The following is a 17,914-nucleotide window of genomic DNA, read 5'->3' as shown; positions in this document are numbered from 1 at the left end:
GTCATTATGTTTTTCACAATTCCTTCCTAAGTTATATAGTCCTGTGTTCTCAACTTGAAATATGTGACCAAAAATAAGAAATACAGCTGGGAACAGGTGGCTCACACCATTAATCCTAGCTACTCCAGAGGCTGAAACCGGAGGATCACTGTTTGAAGCCAGCGGAGGTAGAAAAATCCATGAGACTCTTATCTCCCATTAACTACCAAAAATCCAGAAGTGGAACTGTGCTTCAAGTGGTAGAGTGCTGGCTTGCTTTGATCAAAAAGAGTTCAAAGGCAGCAAGCCCTAAATTCAAGCCTTAGAACCAGCCAACACACACACACACACACACATCAAAGCCTTTTTCTATCATTTTAAAGGGTGGTAACGGTTCAAAAATCATTAGGCAATAGTATAATGTTCTAGAACTATGTCTTCTGTAGAACTCTGAATAAATAGAAACGATTGTTAGGATCAATTTTTGGTCATGTTAAAATCTGATTGGGGGAGGGAATCCAGCAGACAAATAGTTTCATCCAAATTCCCCATGCAGGTGACTTTCACTCATACAGCAGTTTGTTTGCAAGTATGTAAACTTTCCAAGCACACACACACAAAACAAATGCTATACAAGAGCTCTATGTTTCGTTAGTACTTAAATAAAACGTCTTTAAATATGGCATACTTGGAAAACTCACTTCACTGTTCTACATTATGGAGGCCATTTTAGTTTGTTTTTTTTTTCCATCACAAATAGACTATTCATGTGGGCTTTCCAAGGGTTTTCTATGTTTGTTTGTTTGTTTGTTTTTTCTGGTCAGGAATACATTTGTAGAATGATGTTACTCAAGAGCAGGGAGTCACCAAATCCTGCCAACTATACTTGGGTGTCAACCTTCCTGGCTTGGGGGGACCCCCCTTCTCCCCGCGAGTCCATGCTTGTTGGGGGAGCTTGTGGGGGGGGGTGGATTCAGAAGATCTTGCACTCGTTCATGGAGAAGAGCCTTCTTCTGTTTTGCCTGCGGGCCTGGTTGACGGCAGTGCGCACGGCACACTCGAACACCTGCTGCACCCCGCGGTTGCTCAGGGCCGAGCACTCCAGGTAGCCTTTGGCTCGCACCTCCTGAGCCATTCTCTTCCCTTCTATGGCGTTGATGCAGGAGGCCCTGTGGGGTCCCGCCTCCCTCTGGTCCGTCTGGGTGGCCACCACAAGCACTGGGGTACAGGGCAGGTTGTTCCTGATCTCACCGATCCACTTGTTCTTCAGGTTCAAGAACGAGCTGTGGTTGGCCACGGAGTAGCACATGAGCACCACGTCGGCCTGCTGGTAGGACAGGGGGCGGATGCTGCGGAAGGCGTCGTTGCCCGCCGTGTCCCACAGGCCCAGGCTGATCTGGATGCCGTCCATGAAGACGTCCACCCCTGTGTTCTCGTACACCGTGGGCTTGTAGGCCTCGGGGAAGGTCTCGGAGGTGAAGCGCACCAGCAGGGACGTTTTCCCCACGGCGCTGTCGCCCACCAGCACGCACTTGATGGAACTCAGCATCGTCCCGGCCTGCAGCGCTGCTGGACCAGCTCGGAGCCTCAGAGCGCCGCTGCCGCCAGGGCCATCGGTCAGCGAGTGAAGACCCCGGGGAGGCGCAGGCTCTCAGGGCCCCTGCTGGCAAGCTGGGCGATGTTACTTCTCCAATCCCCTCCAGGCCAGAGACACCATCTACGCAGAAAGTCCTCAAGCCTAGTCTCCAACTAGAACAGAAAGAGAGGGGGGCGTTGATCCTCCTCTGATGACAATGGTCTGACCCGCTGTCCCTGTCCCACCTGTCAGAATTAGCTTGGATACCTGCTCCCTCCACACCTGAATTCCAGCAGGCCTCCTGGGGAAGAGGTTGACAGACTGAAGCGAGCACTAGGGGCTCACACCTGTAATCCTAGCTACTCAGGAGGCTGAGCTCTGAGGATTCCAGCCTCAGCAGGAAAGTTTGTGAGGCTCTTATCTCCAATTAACTACATAAAAGCTAGAAATGGAGGTGTGGTTCAAATGGTAGAGTGCCAACCTTGAGTAAAAAAGCTAAAGGATAGTGCCCAGGCCCTGTGTTCAAGTACCAATACACATACAAACACACAATCAGCCCGGCAAAAGTCAGGCAGGGTGGCACATTTCTGTAGTCTCAGCACCTAACACTCAGGAGGTTGAGATAGGAAGATCTCTAGTTCAATCTGTCTAAATAACACAGAAAAAAGTCCCCCCCCCCAAAAAAAAAAAAACAAAAAAAAAAACACCTGAAGCTAGGTGCTGGTGCCTTACACCTGTAACCCTAGCTACTCAAGAGGCCAAGATCTGAGAATCACAGTTCAAAGCCAGTCTGGGCAAGAAAGTCCATGAGACTCTTTTCTCCAGTGAACCACCAGAAAACCAGAAGTGGTGCTGTGGCTCAAAGTGGTAGAGAGCTAGCCTGGAACAAAAAAGTTAAAGGCCCTGAGTTCAATCTTCACAGCCAACAACAACAACAACAACAAAAGCACCCTGGTGAAGACAGTATAAGCAACTGCTCTGATGGCCACATGAAAAAGATCTCAGTAGCCAACCTAGCATGCGAAGGAGACACTCCCAAACAGCTGTCTTCAGGCTTCTACTCCAAGAGGAATACGCTCTCTCCCTGTGCTTCAGGTTCAAATAGATTCCGACACTTTGGGAACTGCAAGAGAAAGAAACATAATGAGAGACAGATACTGCATACATGTCCCTCCCTTAAGGATTAATCGCCCAGCCCTTGGATTGGGTAGAAATTCATATGGAGGCAGGAGAAGAGAAACCAGAACGTTAGTGACTTGCTGTGGTTTTTCCCTTGAGATTTCTGCAAATATGGCTGCAGATGAAAGGGATTCTCCTTGCAGCTCCCTCTGCATTTGAAATCAGGCTGTTACTCCCACACCAGCATGCTTACAGGACATCGCCTGAATGCTGAGCTACACTCATCTAGAAGATTGTGATGCACTTAAAAACCACTTTTTTTTTTTTTTTTTTTTTGGTCATGGGGCCTGAACTCTGGGCCTGGGCTCTGTCCTTCAGCTCTTCAGCTCAAGGCTAGCACTCTACCACTTGAGCCATAGCGCCACTTCTGGCCTTTTCTGCTTATATGGTGCTGAGGAATCAAACCGAGGGCCTCATACATGCAAAGCAAGCACTCTACCGCTGGGCTGCCTTCCCAGCTCCCTTAAAAAACACTTTTCAGAGATGTTACAAGGATGAAATTATTTTTTTTTCACAATATAGGGGTGTGAACTCAGGGCCTTGTGTTTACAAAGTAGTTGCTCTACCACTTGAGCAAACCCTCCTCAATTTTTGTTGTTCTTGTTGTTTGGTTGGTTGGTTGGTTGAATTATTTTTCAGATAGAGTCTCAATGAGTAGCTTGTTGCTGCTGCTGTCATTTATTTTAGTTTTGGTCTAGGAGCCAGCCTCTCTATCTTGATCCTCCTACCAACAGCCTCTTGTGTGTCCAAAATGAAAAGTGAGTACCACATATTCAATTTAGTTGTTTTTTTTTTGTTTGTTTGTTTGTTTGTTTTGGGTCCGGTCATGGGGCCTGAACTCTGGGCCTGGGCGCTGTCCCTCAGCTCTTCAGCTTAAGGCTAGTGCTCTACCACTTGAGCCACAGCGCCACTTCTGGCTTCTTTCTTATGTGGTGCTGAGGAATCGAACCCAGGGCCTCATGCATGCAAGGCAAGCACTCTACCACTGAGCCAACTTCCCAGCCCCTAGTTGTTGAGATGGAAGCTTTCTTTTTGCCTGGGCTGGCCTCCAACCTCAATCCTTCCAATCTTTTACCTAGTAGAAATGAAAGGCACAAGCCATTATCTTTCAACTAAATTATTTCTTCAACATTTATGAACAGCTACCTATGTATTAGGAACTCTGCTAGGCCTCTGGTTAAACAAAACAACTTTCTTGAAAGCGATCATACTCAGTGTTTGTTATAAGCAAGACTCCATTAATATGACAGGATCTGGATTTTATGAGAAGGCCAAATAGACCTCATCAGCTGGCAAGCAGGAGGACTCCAAGTACTGAAGACAGTGCTCTGCCTCAACACATCATCACCAAGCCAGCCCTGCTTCATACGAAGGAAAGACCTCAGACAAAAACTCCAAGTAAAGGTTATTAGTGCACACTGGCTTTATAACTTTCCCCTGGCCATCTTCCTGACACGCCACGTGTGAGGCAGCTCTCCATAAAAGACATCATTTTAAAAAGTGACTCCTCCCTTCCAAGCCATTTTTATCCATGTCAACCCCCAGTCCTTTTTGGTTGAATTATATATGCTTGCCTTTGCAAATGGGTACGTCAAATAAATAATTCACATGACTTTCAGGAGCTCATTTTTTTTTTAATACACATACGCTGAGTCCCCAATGGCCAAATAATTTAATCTGTCAGTCTTTCTTTGTTCCTTCATTTAAAAAATGAGCTACTGTATTATCTATTTTCACGACTACTTAAGATGCTAAATAGCAAAGGAGCAAGGAGTCAAATGTCAGGCAGATTCTGAAGACTCCTATTTTGAGGAAGGGGCTTTAGAATGTTAGACCTCAGATCTTAGATCTACAGACAACTAAACACGTGTGTGTGTGTGTGTGTGTGTGTGTGTGTGTGTGTGTGTGTGTGATTTATTTCAGAGTTAGGACCTCCTAACACAGTTTAAATCTTTTTATCTCAATGAAGCAGGACTAGAATTAGGAAAATAATACTTATGTCGGATACTAAATAAAATACTTCTAGTAGAGTGGGCTAGAGCCAGATTTTCTGAGAGACTTGTAAAACTGTGTTAAGGTAGCCACACAGGTTGAACATCCCTAATCCAAAGTTCCGGAATCTGAACTGCTCCAAAATCTGAAACTCTGAGTTTTAAGATGATGTGACAAACTGAAAATTGCACACCATGAAATTTATTTTCATGTGCATATTTATTGTTAAAAAATGTGTAACTTGGGGCTGGGAAGGTGGTTCAGTGGTAGAGCGCTTGCCTTGCATGCCTGAGGCCCTGGGTTCGATTCCTCAGCACCACATAAGCAAAAAAGAAAAAAGCCGGAAGTGGCGCTGTGGCTCAAGTGGTAGAGCACTAGCCTTGAGCTAAAGAGCTGAGGGGCAGTGCCCAGGCCCAGAGTTCAGGCCCCATGACTGGACCCCCCCCCAAAAAAATGTAACTTACCTTTGGGAGATATATATATATATATATATATATATATATATATATAAATTATATAAGAAAATGTAAATGCATCTCATTTAGACTTAGGTCTCAACTCTAGATAGCTCATATATTTGCATATATAAGCACATATAATTTGCATATATGCAAATACTTCCCAGTTCCTTCTCCCCCAAATTCCAAACTTTAAAATACTTTGGACAAGGGATTATTCATGGATATGTTTCAAAAATCCTTGTCTGCTAGAAATGTTGATGTATTTGCAGGTGAAATCAATGTAACATGTGGGATTGATGTTATGTTACTTCAGAAAATAAGAACCAGAAATGAGAGGAAATATGGCAGTGGAGTAGCAGGTATCCGGGAGCATGTTAGTGTATTCTCTATTTTTGTGAATGTTCCAAACTTCTCTTTGTTGAGGCTTTTAAAGGGTAGGGTTGTTTTTTTTTTCTTTTTTGTAGCATTTTGTCCAAGCTAAAGTTTTCTTTTCATTCTATATAAAGAAAACAGAAAAGTGTCACCAAATCCAAAATTAGCCTTGGTGTTACAGTGGCTTTTTTTTTCAAGCATTTGAAGGAGTATTGCTGGGACATTGAGGAGCAAGTGACAGAACAGAAGTTACAGGTTTAGCGTCTGCCTCCTGGTGAACCGAACGGGTGGAGGTCAAGGCAGAGCTCTGGGAAAGGATCATAAAAGAGTTTTCCTTTTTTATTTATGAACCTGTGCTTCAAGTACTGACTCTATTTGAATCATAAGAAATCTGTATCTATTCTGAGAAGAAAGGGCCAGATTTAGAAAACACTAGCCAAAGGATGCTCTTGGAGCTACTTTATGATTATTCAAACTCCTCACTTCCTAACTGGTGTCATGGTTGGTCCACTCCCTGCTCTCATTTCACAGAACTGGCCGTTTACAAAAGAACAAAAAATCAGCTAGGCACAGATGGCTCACGTCTATAATCCTGTAATCTCAGAAGGTTGAGATCTGAGGATTATTGTTTGAAGCCAGCCTGGGCAGAAAAGTCCATGAGACACTTATCTCCAATTAACTACCAAAAGAGCTAGAAGTAGAGCTATCACTCAAGTGGTAGAGTTAGCCTGGAACACAAAAGCTGCTCAGGGACAGTATCTAGGCCCTGAGTTCAAGTCCCAGGACACACACACACACACACACACACACACACACAGAATAAGAATGAAAAGAACCTATAATAACCACTCTACTCAAAACCAAATCACAAAGAAAAGTAACTCATAGAGTAAAGGGGACCCTTTCTCTGCCTGAGGGATCTGTATCAGCTTCCAAGGCCAGGAAGCAGTGGAGAGTTTCTGTTCATAGGATTTAATCGTTCGCACTTAGACTTAAAGTAGCTCCCATCTGATATTTATTATTAAAAATATGAAATCTGGGCTGGCTTAGTGGTAGAGTACTTGCCTAGCATGCATGAAGTCCTGGGTTCAATTCCTCAGCACCACATGCACAGAAAAAGCCAGAAGAGGCATTGTGGCTCAAGTGGTAGAGAGCTATCCTTGAGCAAAAAAAGAAGCTCAGAGACAGTGCCCAGGCCGTGAGTTTCAAGCCCCAGGACTGGCCAAAAAAAGAAAAAGAAAAGAAATCTGCTTGATGCCTGAATAGACATCTACCAAGTCCAAGATGCCGCCCAGTTCTAAAGCAGCATCTATGATGAAGGACATTACATGGGCCACATCACCACCACCATCACCGCCACCATCCAACACAAGGCCAGGCCATGGTGATGAACAGCAGTTCCCTCTTTTCTTCTCCCTAGCTTCTCATCTTATCTCTGGGCTATCTCTACAGACCCTCATGTCTCGTTGTACAAGTACATACATGTCATGAAATGTTTTAAGACTATGGCTGATCTAAAGGAGAAGGCAAAAACCAGCTAGCACCAAAACCACCAAGAACCAAAACTGTAAAGCATTGATTGCTCTACCTTTTCCTGTTGTTGTTGTTTTTCCCAATACTTTAGGGTTTTTTTTTCCCAAAACTGACCTCATACTTTATACAGTTTGCACTTTATACTTTTTTTCTTTTACTATTTAATTTTAATATTATTATTTTATTTGTATTTTATTCATATTGTTATCTTATTTTCATTTATGTTTTATTTCCCATAACAAGATTCTCTGCCATAACTTTCTGAGCTACATGACATCCCATTATATATAGAGGGTGGGGGGGAGCCAGTTGCCTATAGCTTAGTTGCTCTTAATTTTATCATAACAGTTAAACATTTCTATGTAATTTTGCATAAATAGATGATACTTTTTTAGGATACATAATATGTGTGTAACTACTAGAACAAAAGAGATGGAAAACTTAACAATGGTTTTAAGCCTGTATAACACTATTATTTCATCACATTAAGAACTGCCACTGGGGGCTGGGAAGGTGGCTCAGTGGTAGAACGCTTGCCTCTCAGGCCTGAGGCCCTGGGTTCGATTTCTTAGTACCACATAAACAGAAAAGCCAGAAGTGATGCTGTGGCTTAAGCAATAGAGCACTACCCTTGAGCTGAAGAGCTGAGGGACAGCGCCCAGGCCCAGAGTTCAAGCCCCAACACCAACCAAAACAAAAACAAAATAACAACGACCACCTCATTTTGTTTTCATTTGCATTTCATTTATTGTTAATAAGAATGAAGATTCTCCTTTCAATTTTTTTGACCATGTACTTCGTTTTTATTTTTGTTTTTGTTTTTTTCCTCAAAGGCTTTTTAAATCTTGGTAGCGATTGAGGATATCAATTTTTATTATTTGGGTGAAATACGTTGCAAATATTTTTTTAAATTTGAACATGATGCCTATGTGTTCTGGGAAGTCCCTAAGGTTCCTGGTACTCTCCTACCACTGAGCAAAGACTCTGTCAAGTAACATGCCCCCCACTGTGGAAAGAAACTCAGTATACTGAGATGCCCAAAAGGTCATTGAATCCCACGCACTCAGTTCCCCCACAAGGAAACTGAGTTCTACAGGAAAGTGGTTTAACTGTTGGGGCCCGCCTGAAGCTCAGAAATGGAACCGGCTGAGTCAGCATTTTCCATCTACAAGGCCTTTTCAAATCCACACTGAGTCTACAGTTATTTACCCTATACTAGCTTGCTTTCTTCTTCCCTTTTTTTGTGCCAGTTGTGGGGCTTGAACTCAGGGCCTAAGTGCTGTTCTTGAGCTTTTTTGTTTTTTTTGAGCCACATATCCACTTCAGGCTTTTTGGCGATTAATTGGAGAAGAGTCTCATGAACTTTGCTATAGGGCTGGCCTCAAACCATAATCCTCAGATCTCAGCCTCCTGAGTAGCTAGGATAATAGGCATAAGCCACTAGTGCCCACTTTCTGCATTTCCTTTGTGAGCACAAAGCTCCTCTGGTGAGCTAGCAGATAATTCAAATTATTCATACTGGAGCAACCACTTTTGCTTTTCTCCCAAAGAGATTTTATTATGTAACTTTTTTTTTTTTTAAGCTCCTGGGTTTTTTGTTTGTTTTGTTTTGTTTTGTTTTTACCCCTGGTCCTGGGGCTTGAACTCAGAGCCTGGGCACTGTCCCTGGGCCTCTCTGTGCTCCTGGCTAGTGCTCTCCTGGAGCCACAGTGCTACTGCTGAGCTCCTGGTTCTAATACAAAAATGTTCTTTAAATAAACAGCTTTTCCTTCCAGACAGATCACCTCATCTGGCACATCATTAAGGAATTAGGATAAACTTTGAACTGACAAATGCTTTAATAGAAAAAAAAAAAAAAGCAGCAAGATGTTTTGCTCTGGATATTTATCCCAGAGCACTGAATAGAGAAAGGTGATTTAGATTTAATTGCAACACTGAAGACAAGATGGCTGGTTTCCAGAAAGCCCAGATATGGAGCCCGGATTCAATTTTTTTTTTTTTTTTTTTTGTCAGTCATGGGGCTTGAACTCTGGGCCTGGGCACTGTTCCTCAGCTCTTCAGCTCAAGGTGAGCACTCAACCACTTGAGCCACAGCGCCCTTTTGGTTTTCTGGTGGTTTATTGGAGATAAGAGTCTCATGGACATTCCTGCCTGGGCTGGATTTGAGCCATGATCCTCAGATCTCAGCCTCCTGAGTAGCTAGGATTCCAGGCGTAAGCCACCAGTGCCTGGTCTGGATTAGTTTCTTATATCCGCCTCTGATTATCGATATAACTTTGGTATATGGCAGGGTGGAGGCAGGGGAAGCAGGAGAAATATCACTGAGCTCTGACAAGTGGACCTGCAAAGTGCAGGTCACCATGCACAGTTAATAGCACCACGAAAGCAATGGCAAAGAACCTATCTTCTACTTCTCTCTGGGGGCCGGAGAGACTAAGAGGCACAAATACAGTGTCCCTGGAGCCACGAGGGTACTGGATGGCTTCTTTCAGCACTTGTCCTATTAACACTGAATGACAAATACAGAGAAGTCTGAAAAACAAATGGCTTTTAATTGGCTTTAAACTAGGCCTCCTTGTAAAGCACCAATGGGTTCAGAAGATAATGAAGAAAATATTAATGTGGTTTAAACTGGACCTAGAGGCATTTTAAAAAATTCTTTCAACTTGCATAATAATGTCCCTGACTCGGGGCCTGGAAGGTGTCTCAGTGGTAGAGCACTTGCCTTGCATGCATGAGGCCCTGGGTTCGATTCCTCAGCACCACATAAGCAAAAAGAAAAAAGCCAGAAGTGGCGCTGTGGCTCAAGTGGTAGAGCACTAGCCTTGAGCTGAATTGCTGAGGGACAGTGCCCAGGCCCAGAGTTCAGGCCCCATGACCAGACCCTACCCCTCCCCCCAAAAAAATAATGTCTCTGACTCTTACTATTTTTTTCTCAGTAGAAGTGACTTTAGATGGTGTGGTTATTCTTACTATAATAAGGTCCCAGACAGCTGGGACATGAGAGAAGAAAATACTAAATTAGAAAGCAGAGAAGCAACTTCCCGCATACAAATGTCCTTGCTCTCAGCCTCATCCCACAAAATCAAAATCTAAAACAGAAAATGCCAGGAGAATACTGAGGGCAGAATGGTAAAACCTGCCTGGGCAGTGAGCGTCAAGGGAAGGAGAAGTTGTTATAAGGTGAATCATCCCAGAAGCCACATTTTGAAATATAGAATACTGGAGTCTTTATTATACAGACAACAGGGTGCAGCCTGGGTAGGAAAGCCCATTTAACTCTCATCTCTATTTAACCACCAAAAAGCTGGAAATGGAGCTGTGGTTCAAGTGGTAGATTGTCAATCTTGAATGAGAAACAGCCCTCAGGTCCTGAATGCAAGTCCCAATACCACCTAACTGAATAAATACAATCTCCACCCAGCCTCCTCTCTCCATTCCTCTCTCCTCTGGTCCATTCCATGTAATATTCCCCAAGAGTCGACTTCCCTTCCCTGCCCTGAATCAATAACCTGCTGCTCTCAGCTCCCGAACTATGTCCTCCCTACTAGTCCTGCTAAACTGCTAACCTGCCACCTGTCCCAGAGCGGAGGCCAGCTCTTCCTTGAGGCCTTCCACAAATCCCAGTATGCATTATTTCTCATTATTCAAGAACAATACTTAATAATGTGAAAAAATGTATATGACAACACTGTTACATGAAACAAAGCAAGTTCAAAATCATATGTGCAACCTGATCCTCTTTTTTTAAAAAATTCAAATAGAGAAGAGAACTATCTCTACTAAGATACTGATAACCCTTAAGCTGATATGATTACATTGTGTGAATGTGTAGACACGCATGCACATAAATGTGCCAATACTGGAGCTTGAACTCAGGGCCTAGGTGCTGTCCCTTAGCTCAAGCTTAGCTACATGAGCCACAGCTCCACTTCTGGCGTTTTGGTGGTTAACTGAAGATTAAAGTCTCTGAACTTTCCTGCCTGGACTGACTTTTAACCTCTATCCTCCGATCTCAGCATCCTAAATATCTGGGATTACAGGCATGAGTGAGCCACAGGTAACTGGCATAATTTACAATTTTTTATGGCTATGAATATTTTCCAAATTTCCTTCATAAATATATAACAAAAATATTATTATAAAATATATTGTAGGCCGGGCACTGGTGGCTCATGTGTAGAATTCTAGCTACTTACAGGCTGAGATCTGAGAATTGCAGTTCAAAGCCAGCCTGGGCAGGAAAGTCCTTGAGACTCTTATCTCCAATAAACCACTCAGAAAACCAGAAATGGCACTGTGGCTCAAGTGGTAGAATGCTAGCCTTTTGCTGAAGAGCTAAGGGATAGCGCCAGGCCCAGAGTTCAAGGCCCATGACCGACAAAAGAAAAGAAAGAAAGAAGGAAAGAAGGAAAGAAAGAGAGAGAGAAAGAAAGAAAGAAAGAAAGAAAGAAAGAAAGAAAGAAAGAAAGAAAGAAAGAAAGAAAGAAAGAAAGAAAGAAAGAAAGAAAGAAAGAAAGAAAAGAAAGTTGCACTCAGAGGCAAGAGGATCACAAGTTCAAGGCCAACTACATAGTAAGACCCTGTCTCAAGAAAAAGAAAAGAAAAGACGTGGCTGAGATCAGTGGGTCCTAGCTACTTGGGAGATGAGAGCTGAAGGTTCGAGGCACCAAAAACAGTCCTGTAAGAAAAAAAAGTCTGAGACTGTCTTCACTTAGGGGATCTAGACTCAGCATGGACCCCACTGTTAGGATCGATGGGAACTTCTTTCTTTTTATCACTGAGTGCTCATATTGGTTGTATTCTTAAAGCATAAAGCTTAATTCTGCCCTGAAGTTCAGTTGCTGGCCACTCTCCATGCTCCCTGAATTACCATTTACTTGTTATTTTTAAGAATCAACTCTGAATGAATGAAGGGCATGTGAATACCCTCACCCTAAACAACCAAATATGTGAAATTATGGATTTCATTGTTAAATACTTTTTTTCTGAAAACATTAAAAGAAACACATGAGCATTTAAAATATTGTTTAATGTCTACCCTAAGAAGATCTTGCTTCCCACCACTGATTCACATCATGTTTAGGGAAATATATAGCCAGTCCAACCACCAAGGATCCCAGATGAGCGAACTTGCATCTAGGGAAATAAGCTTTTTCTTTTGTTTGTTTTTTTGTTCTAGTTTTGTTGAGATTGGATCCTGCTATATAGCCCAGATAGGCCTCAAACCCTCGATCCTCCTACCTCAGTCTCCCAAGTGCTGGGATGATCATTATCTACTACCATGTTATGTTTCTTTTTCTTTCCTTGTTTTGTTTTCTCTTCTTAATTTCTCACTGGCCTCTCCAATAATAATCATAATAGTATGAGCTGGTGCTGGTGACTGATGCCTGTAAGCTAAGCTACTTAGGAGGCTGAGATCTAAGGATCCCAGGCTCAACAGGAAAGTCTGTGAGATTCTTCTCTCCAATAAACTATTAGACTACTACAAATACTAAACTACTACAACACCAGAAAACAGACTGAAACACCAGCCCCAAAGTGTTACTTGTACCACAGCCTACTGTCCAAATATCCAATGAGGAAGTTAAAGAATTCGCATCACATCAAGCAGTAATCTGCGCTTTCACAGTAGTCCGTGCTTTATGCACTCGATCTTCATATCAAGGAAGTAGAGGAAGGAACATCGCAAGAGAAGAGTACAGGAGCCGCTGTCCCCACACTGTACAGCTCGGAGCATAGCTACCCTCAGGGACCCTCTGGAATTCTTGCCTCCATCACCTCTGACCAGAGAATCTGGTCACTATGCCCTCACACATGGTTGGTTTGGGTTCTCTCAAGATTTAGAGAATTTTTATTATTATGTTTGTATTAGTAAAAACTTATACAATAAGATTAAATTTGAGAACCTCTCAGTAAACTTGGTGTTCCATATCCTATGTGTGTGTGTGTAATTGGGAACTATTACTCCAATAGGGAAATGGCAAGGAAAGCAGTGAGCAGATCCCTCATGGACAGGACCGAGGGAGTCTGATCCTCAGACTTTGGAGTCTGTGTCTCCCCAGAGGGCCCCTGCCTGCATGGGTGACATCAAGGCTGAAGTCCTCTCCCTACCATGGTCTTCCACCGTGTTCCTCCATGACTATAGTTGTTGAAGTGCAAATGTCCTTGGAAGGTCAAGGCTTGTCTACCATTTTAGCACTTCCACAGAATGTGATTCTACTCACGTTTTCCCATTACTTTCAGTAGGAGGAAGTTTCCAAAATGAACCCAACAAAAATATTCAAAAGCAAGGCATCAGCTGGATGCCAGTGGCATCCTAGCTACTCAGGAGGCTGAGATCTGAGGATCACGGTTCAAAGCCAGCCAGGGCAGGAAAGTCTGTGATACTCTTATCTCCAATAAACCACCAAAAAACCAGAAGTGGCGCTGTAGAGTGGTAGAGTGCTAGCCTTGAGCTGAAGAATTGAGGGACAGCACTCAGGCCCAGAGTTCAAAGCCCCATGACTGAGAAAAAAAAAAAAAAAGCAAGGCATCAACCAGACACATTACTCAGGATGCTGAGAAATGAGGATCATGATTCAAGGCCAGCTAGAGCAAGACAGTCCATGAGACTCTCATTTCCAATTAACCACCAGAAAACCAGATGTGGCACTGTGACTCAAAATGGTAGAGAGGTAGCCTTGAACAAAAAAGCTCAGGGAGGGCTGGGAAAGTGGCTCAGTGGTAGAGCGCTTGCCTTGCATGCATGAGGCCCTGGGTTCGATTCCTCAGCACCACATAAGCAAAAAGAAAAAAAGCCGGAAGTGGCGCTATGGCTCAAGTGGTAGAGCGCTAGCCTTGAGCTGAAGAGCTGAGGGACAGCGCCCAGACCCAGAGTTCAGGCCCCATGACCGGACCCAAAAAAAAAGAAATGAGTAATGATTCTAATTCAGAAGGATATAAGACCTAAATAAGAATGGCGCAGAGAATAAAATTGATACCCAATACAACGTTTCTCCCCGCACCCCTCTGTCTGTTGTTGATCATGGGGTTTGAACTCAGAGCCTGGGCACTGTCCCTGCGCTTTTTTTTGGGGGGTCCAGTCGTGGGGCCTGAACTCTGGGCCTGGGCGCTGTCCCTCAGCTCTTCAGCTCAAGGCTAGCGCTCTACCACTTGAGCCACAGCACCACTTCCGGCTTTTTTTCTTTTTGCGTATGTGGTGCTGAGGAATCGAACCCAGGGCCTCACGCATGCGAGGCAAGCGTTCTACCAGGGAGCCACCTTCCCAGCCCCTCATTACCCATTTCTTATATCAATTGTTCATTGATAACCCAAAATATCCCTAATCTGAATTCTCAATAATATCAATCATGCCATTTGTTCTCCAGGCAATGTGGGCTGCACTCTGGTGATATGCTGAGGGATATACAAAATGTTATAGAGGAGACACAGTAAGCTGAGGACTAATCTCTCATCCCAAAGCCCATGGTCCAATGAGGACCACCTGCGTCAATCATTCTGATCCCTTGCACCGGATAATGAAGCCAAACTGGGTTGAGAAGGAAAGGAGTGGAAAAGGTTGGAGAGGAAATAGTAAGTAATCAAGATGGTTAGTGCTGCCTATCAATCATTTCCTCTGGAAGTGATATTCACTATAGAGCCTCAGGGGAAAAGGAGTTTGACAGAGAAAAAAAAAAAAAAACATTTTACATGACAGAGCAAAAAGAGTCCAGGCACCAAGATGTGTTTAGGGACCAAGCAGATCAGTATGGCTGCACCCCAGACCATTGCTGAGGAGGGGAAAGGAGATGAGACAGAGAAGCCGGACCTGGTGTCTACAAGGTGCTGGAAGCTGCAGAAAGCTTTAGGGTAGGGAAATAGATGCAAACTTATGTTAGCTGGAGATTGTTTGAGCTGGAAAATGTTAGGTAAAATGGTGTTTGTTCATCAAACAATAAAACATACACTGAGAGTCTAGTATATTGTATACCTGTACCTATCCAACAAGAAATAGTTTCTATGGTTAAGAAGTTTATGGTGAGATTTGACATTTAATTGAAGTCATGAGATTAGTCATGCCAGGTGTTGGAAGTTGTCTCCTGACTACCTGGGCTTCTATCATTAGGAGTAGAATCCAATTGTGTTTGTAAGACAATGAGCAAAGCCTCAGGCTGTGACTCGTGTATAATCTACCCAGTGTTGCTTATTCTTTTTTCATTATCATTCTCCAAATGAATAAAACCTAATGCCCTAGATATATTAAATGTCGGGGCTGGGAAGGTGGCTCAGTGGTAGAGCTCTTGCCTTGCATGCAGGAGGCCCTGGGTTCAATTCCTCAGCACCACATAAGCAAAAAAAAAGAAAAGAAAAAAAAAAAAGCCAGAAGTGGCGCTGTGGCTCAAGAGGTAGAGTGCTAGCCTTGAGTGAAGAGCTGAGGGACAGTGCCCAGGCCCAGAGTTCAGGCCTCACAATCAGACACACACACCCCAAAAAAAAGACATATTAAATGTCCTCATATGTGATATGTGAATACCTGTCCTTTGTCTATAGGGTAAAATATTTGTTTCTATCTTTCTTATCTCACAAAACCCCAATATTCTTCTCTTTAGGAATGCCATCAGGACTGGGAAGGTGGCTCAGTGGTAGAGTGCTTGCCTTGCATGCCTGAGGCCCTGGGTTCGATTCCTCAGCACCACATAAGCAAAAAGAAAAAAGCCGGAAGTGGCGCTGTGGCTCTAGTGGTAAAGCGCTAGCCTTGAGCTGCAGAGCTGAGGGACAGCGCCCAGGTCCAGAGTTCAGGCCCACGACCAGACCAGAAAACAAAAAAACCAAGGAATGCCATCAACCACAGTACCACCCACACTCCGATCACCCTAGCCTTTCCTCATACCTCCTCCCTCCTCTCTTCTCCTTCTTTTCCTCCTCTCCCTCCCTCTCCCCCTCCCCCTCCTCCTCTCCCTCCCCCACCCCCTCCCTCTCCCCCTCCCATTCCCCCTCCCCCCTCCCCCTCCCCCTCCTCCTCCTCCTCCTCCTCCTCCTCCTCCTCCTCCTCCTCTGTTTAAAATACTCACAGCCAGGCTGCTGTTCCTCCCTCTCTGCTAAAAATGTTTGGTTTGAGGGAATGACAACAATTTTATTTCCTGCCCCCCCCCCGCCCCCCCCCACCCCACTTTCCTCAAAGCTGGGGTGACTCTGTAACCTAGTTCTAGCCAATGATACAGCAGCTGATATTTCTTCGGAGATCTTTCTCTTTTTTTTTCTCTTCTTTTTTTTCTTTTTTTTTGGGTCCAGTCGTGGGGCCTGAACTCTGGGCCTGGGCGCTGTCTCTCAGCTCTTTAGCTCAAGGCTAGCGCTCTACCACTTGAGCCACAGCACCACTTCCGGCTTTTTTCTTTTTGCTTATGTGGTGCTGAGGAATCGAACCCAGGGCCTCATGCATGCAAGGCAAGCGCTCTACCACTGAGCCATCTTCCCAGCCCCCCGAGATCTTTCTTAAAAAGATTCTGCCCCCCAAGCCAGGCGCCGGTGGCTCACACCTGTAATCCTAGCTACTCAGGAGGCTGAGATCTGAGGATCACGGTTCAGAGCCAGCCCGGGGGGCAAGGAAAGTCCATGAGACTCTTATCTGCAATAAACCACTAGAAAACTGGAAATGGTGCTGTGGCTCAAGTGGTAGAACGCTCGCCTTGAGCTAAAGAGCTGAGGGACAGCGCCCAGGCCCAGAGTTCAAGCCCCACGACCACCACCAACAACAACAAAAAAAGATTCTGCCCCTGCCGACTTACTCCCCTTCCACACCCTGTGCAGTTCACATTCTGGCATGTAGACAACACGTCAGAGCCACGGCTGTCATCTCCCGAGCTATGATATAACAGCGTTGTGGATAGCCTCATGGTACACTTGAGCCAGTACCAGAAACGCAACTTCTTGTGACATGGAGGAACGAATCCTACTCTTACTCATCCAAAAGCATTGCTGACTCCCTATGTGTCTATGATCAACTCCAATCTACTATGATCAATAGTTGTCCTAACATGACCATGAGTTATCGCTAAGCCAGGGCCAGAAAGAAGCGTACACACATACATGCATGTGCACACGCACACAAAATGGAATCAGGAATATTGCACAAATGAAACAAAAAAGTTTCTACAAGATTCTACTCACATTTGAAAGAATTTTATAATGTTTCAACTAATATTCAGCATTTGAAGTGAATATTTTTAGACAGCTGGTACTATTGGAAAATGGTGATGAAATGATACAAGCTACAATGAATACAACTATGATTTAACTAATAGGAATGTCTTTTGAAGTTTGTTTTTGCTTTTTGGTTTTGTTTTGTCTTTTTAGGGGGGGGCAAAGAGGGAATGCAGAAAGGGACAAGGAATACCATACAAATGTTCATACAAATGTCTATGGAATTCCATAGGCACTCTGTGGAAAATGAACTATGCAACTGGTGGGCAGGGATGGGAAGGAGACACTGGAGTGAACAAACAGGCGACACTGTCCAAAAAAGAAATGCACTCATTGCCTGACTTATGAAATGGTAACCCCTCTGTACAACACCTTAATAACAAAGAAATTATACTTAAAAAATAAAAGAAAATCGACAGCAAAAAAAGTCAATCATTCCCCCAACTGAATGTGTAAGATGCATAAGAAAAAAAAGTACTTCTCAAAGGATCCCTTTGGAAATCTCTTGGCATTATAGAATATAGAAATAATCATCTATCACTGGGCGCCGGTGGCTCACGCCTGTAATCCTAGCTACTCAGGAGGCTGAGATCTGAGATCATGATTCAAAGCCAGCCTAGGCAGGAAAGTCCGTGAAACT

The 17,914-nt window shown here is 43.9% G+C and overlaps 1 protein-coding gene across 7 annotated transcripts in view; it reads right to left on the bottom strand.

Annotated features, from left to right (window-relative positions):
* Window positions 1-450: 450 nt before the first annotated feature.
* Window positions 451-17,914, bottom strand: part of Rhoh (ras homolog family member H) — a 33,862-nt gene continuing 16,398 nt past the window's right edge. For all 7 annotated transcript variants that reach the window (XM_042678355.1, XM_042678359.1, XM_042678354.1 and 4 more), the window contains 2 exons: window positions 2,569-2,678; window positions 451-1,728 (listed from right to left, as the gene is read on the bottom strand). In XM_042678355.1, coding sequence (XP_042534289.1) covers window positions 953-1,528 — 576 coding nt within the window. In that variant the 5' untranslated portion in view covers window positions 1,529-1,728; window positions 2,569-2,678 and the 3' untranslated portion in view covers window positions 451-952. The remainder of the gene's footprint in view (window positions 1,729-2,568; window positions 2,679-17,914) is intronic.

The sequence above is a fragment of the Dipodomys spectabilis genome, unplaced genomic scaffold (assembly GCF_019054845.1).
Source record: "Dipodomys spectabilis isolate Male_0828 unplaced genomic scaffold, ASM1905484v1 ptg000043l, whole genome shotgun sequence".
Taxonomy (NCBI): domain Eukaryota; kingdom Metazoa; phylum Chordata; class Mammalia; order Rodentia; family Heteromyidae; genus Dipodomys; species Dipodomys spectabilis.
This window is presented reverse-complemented; position numbering and strand designations above follow the sequence as displayed.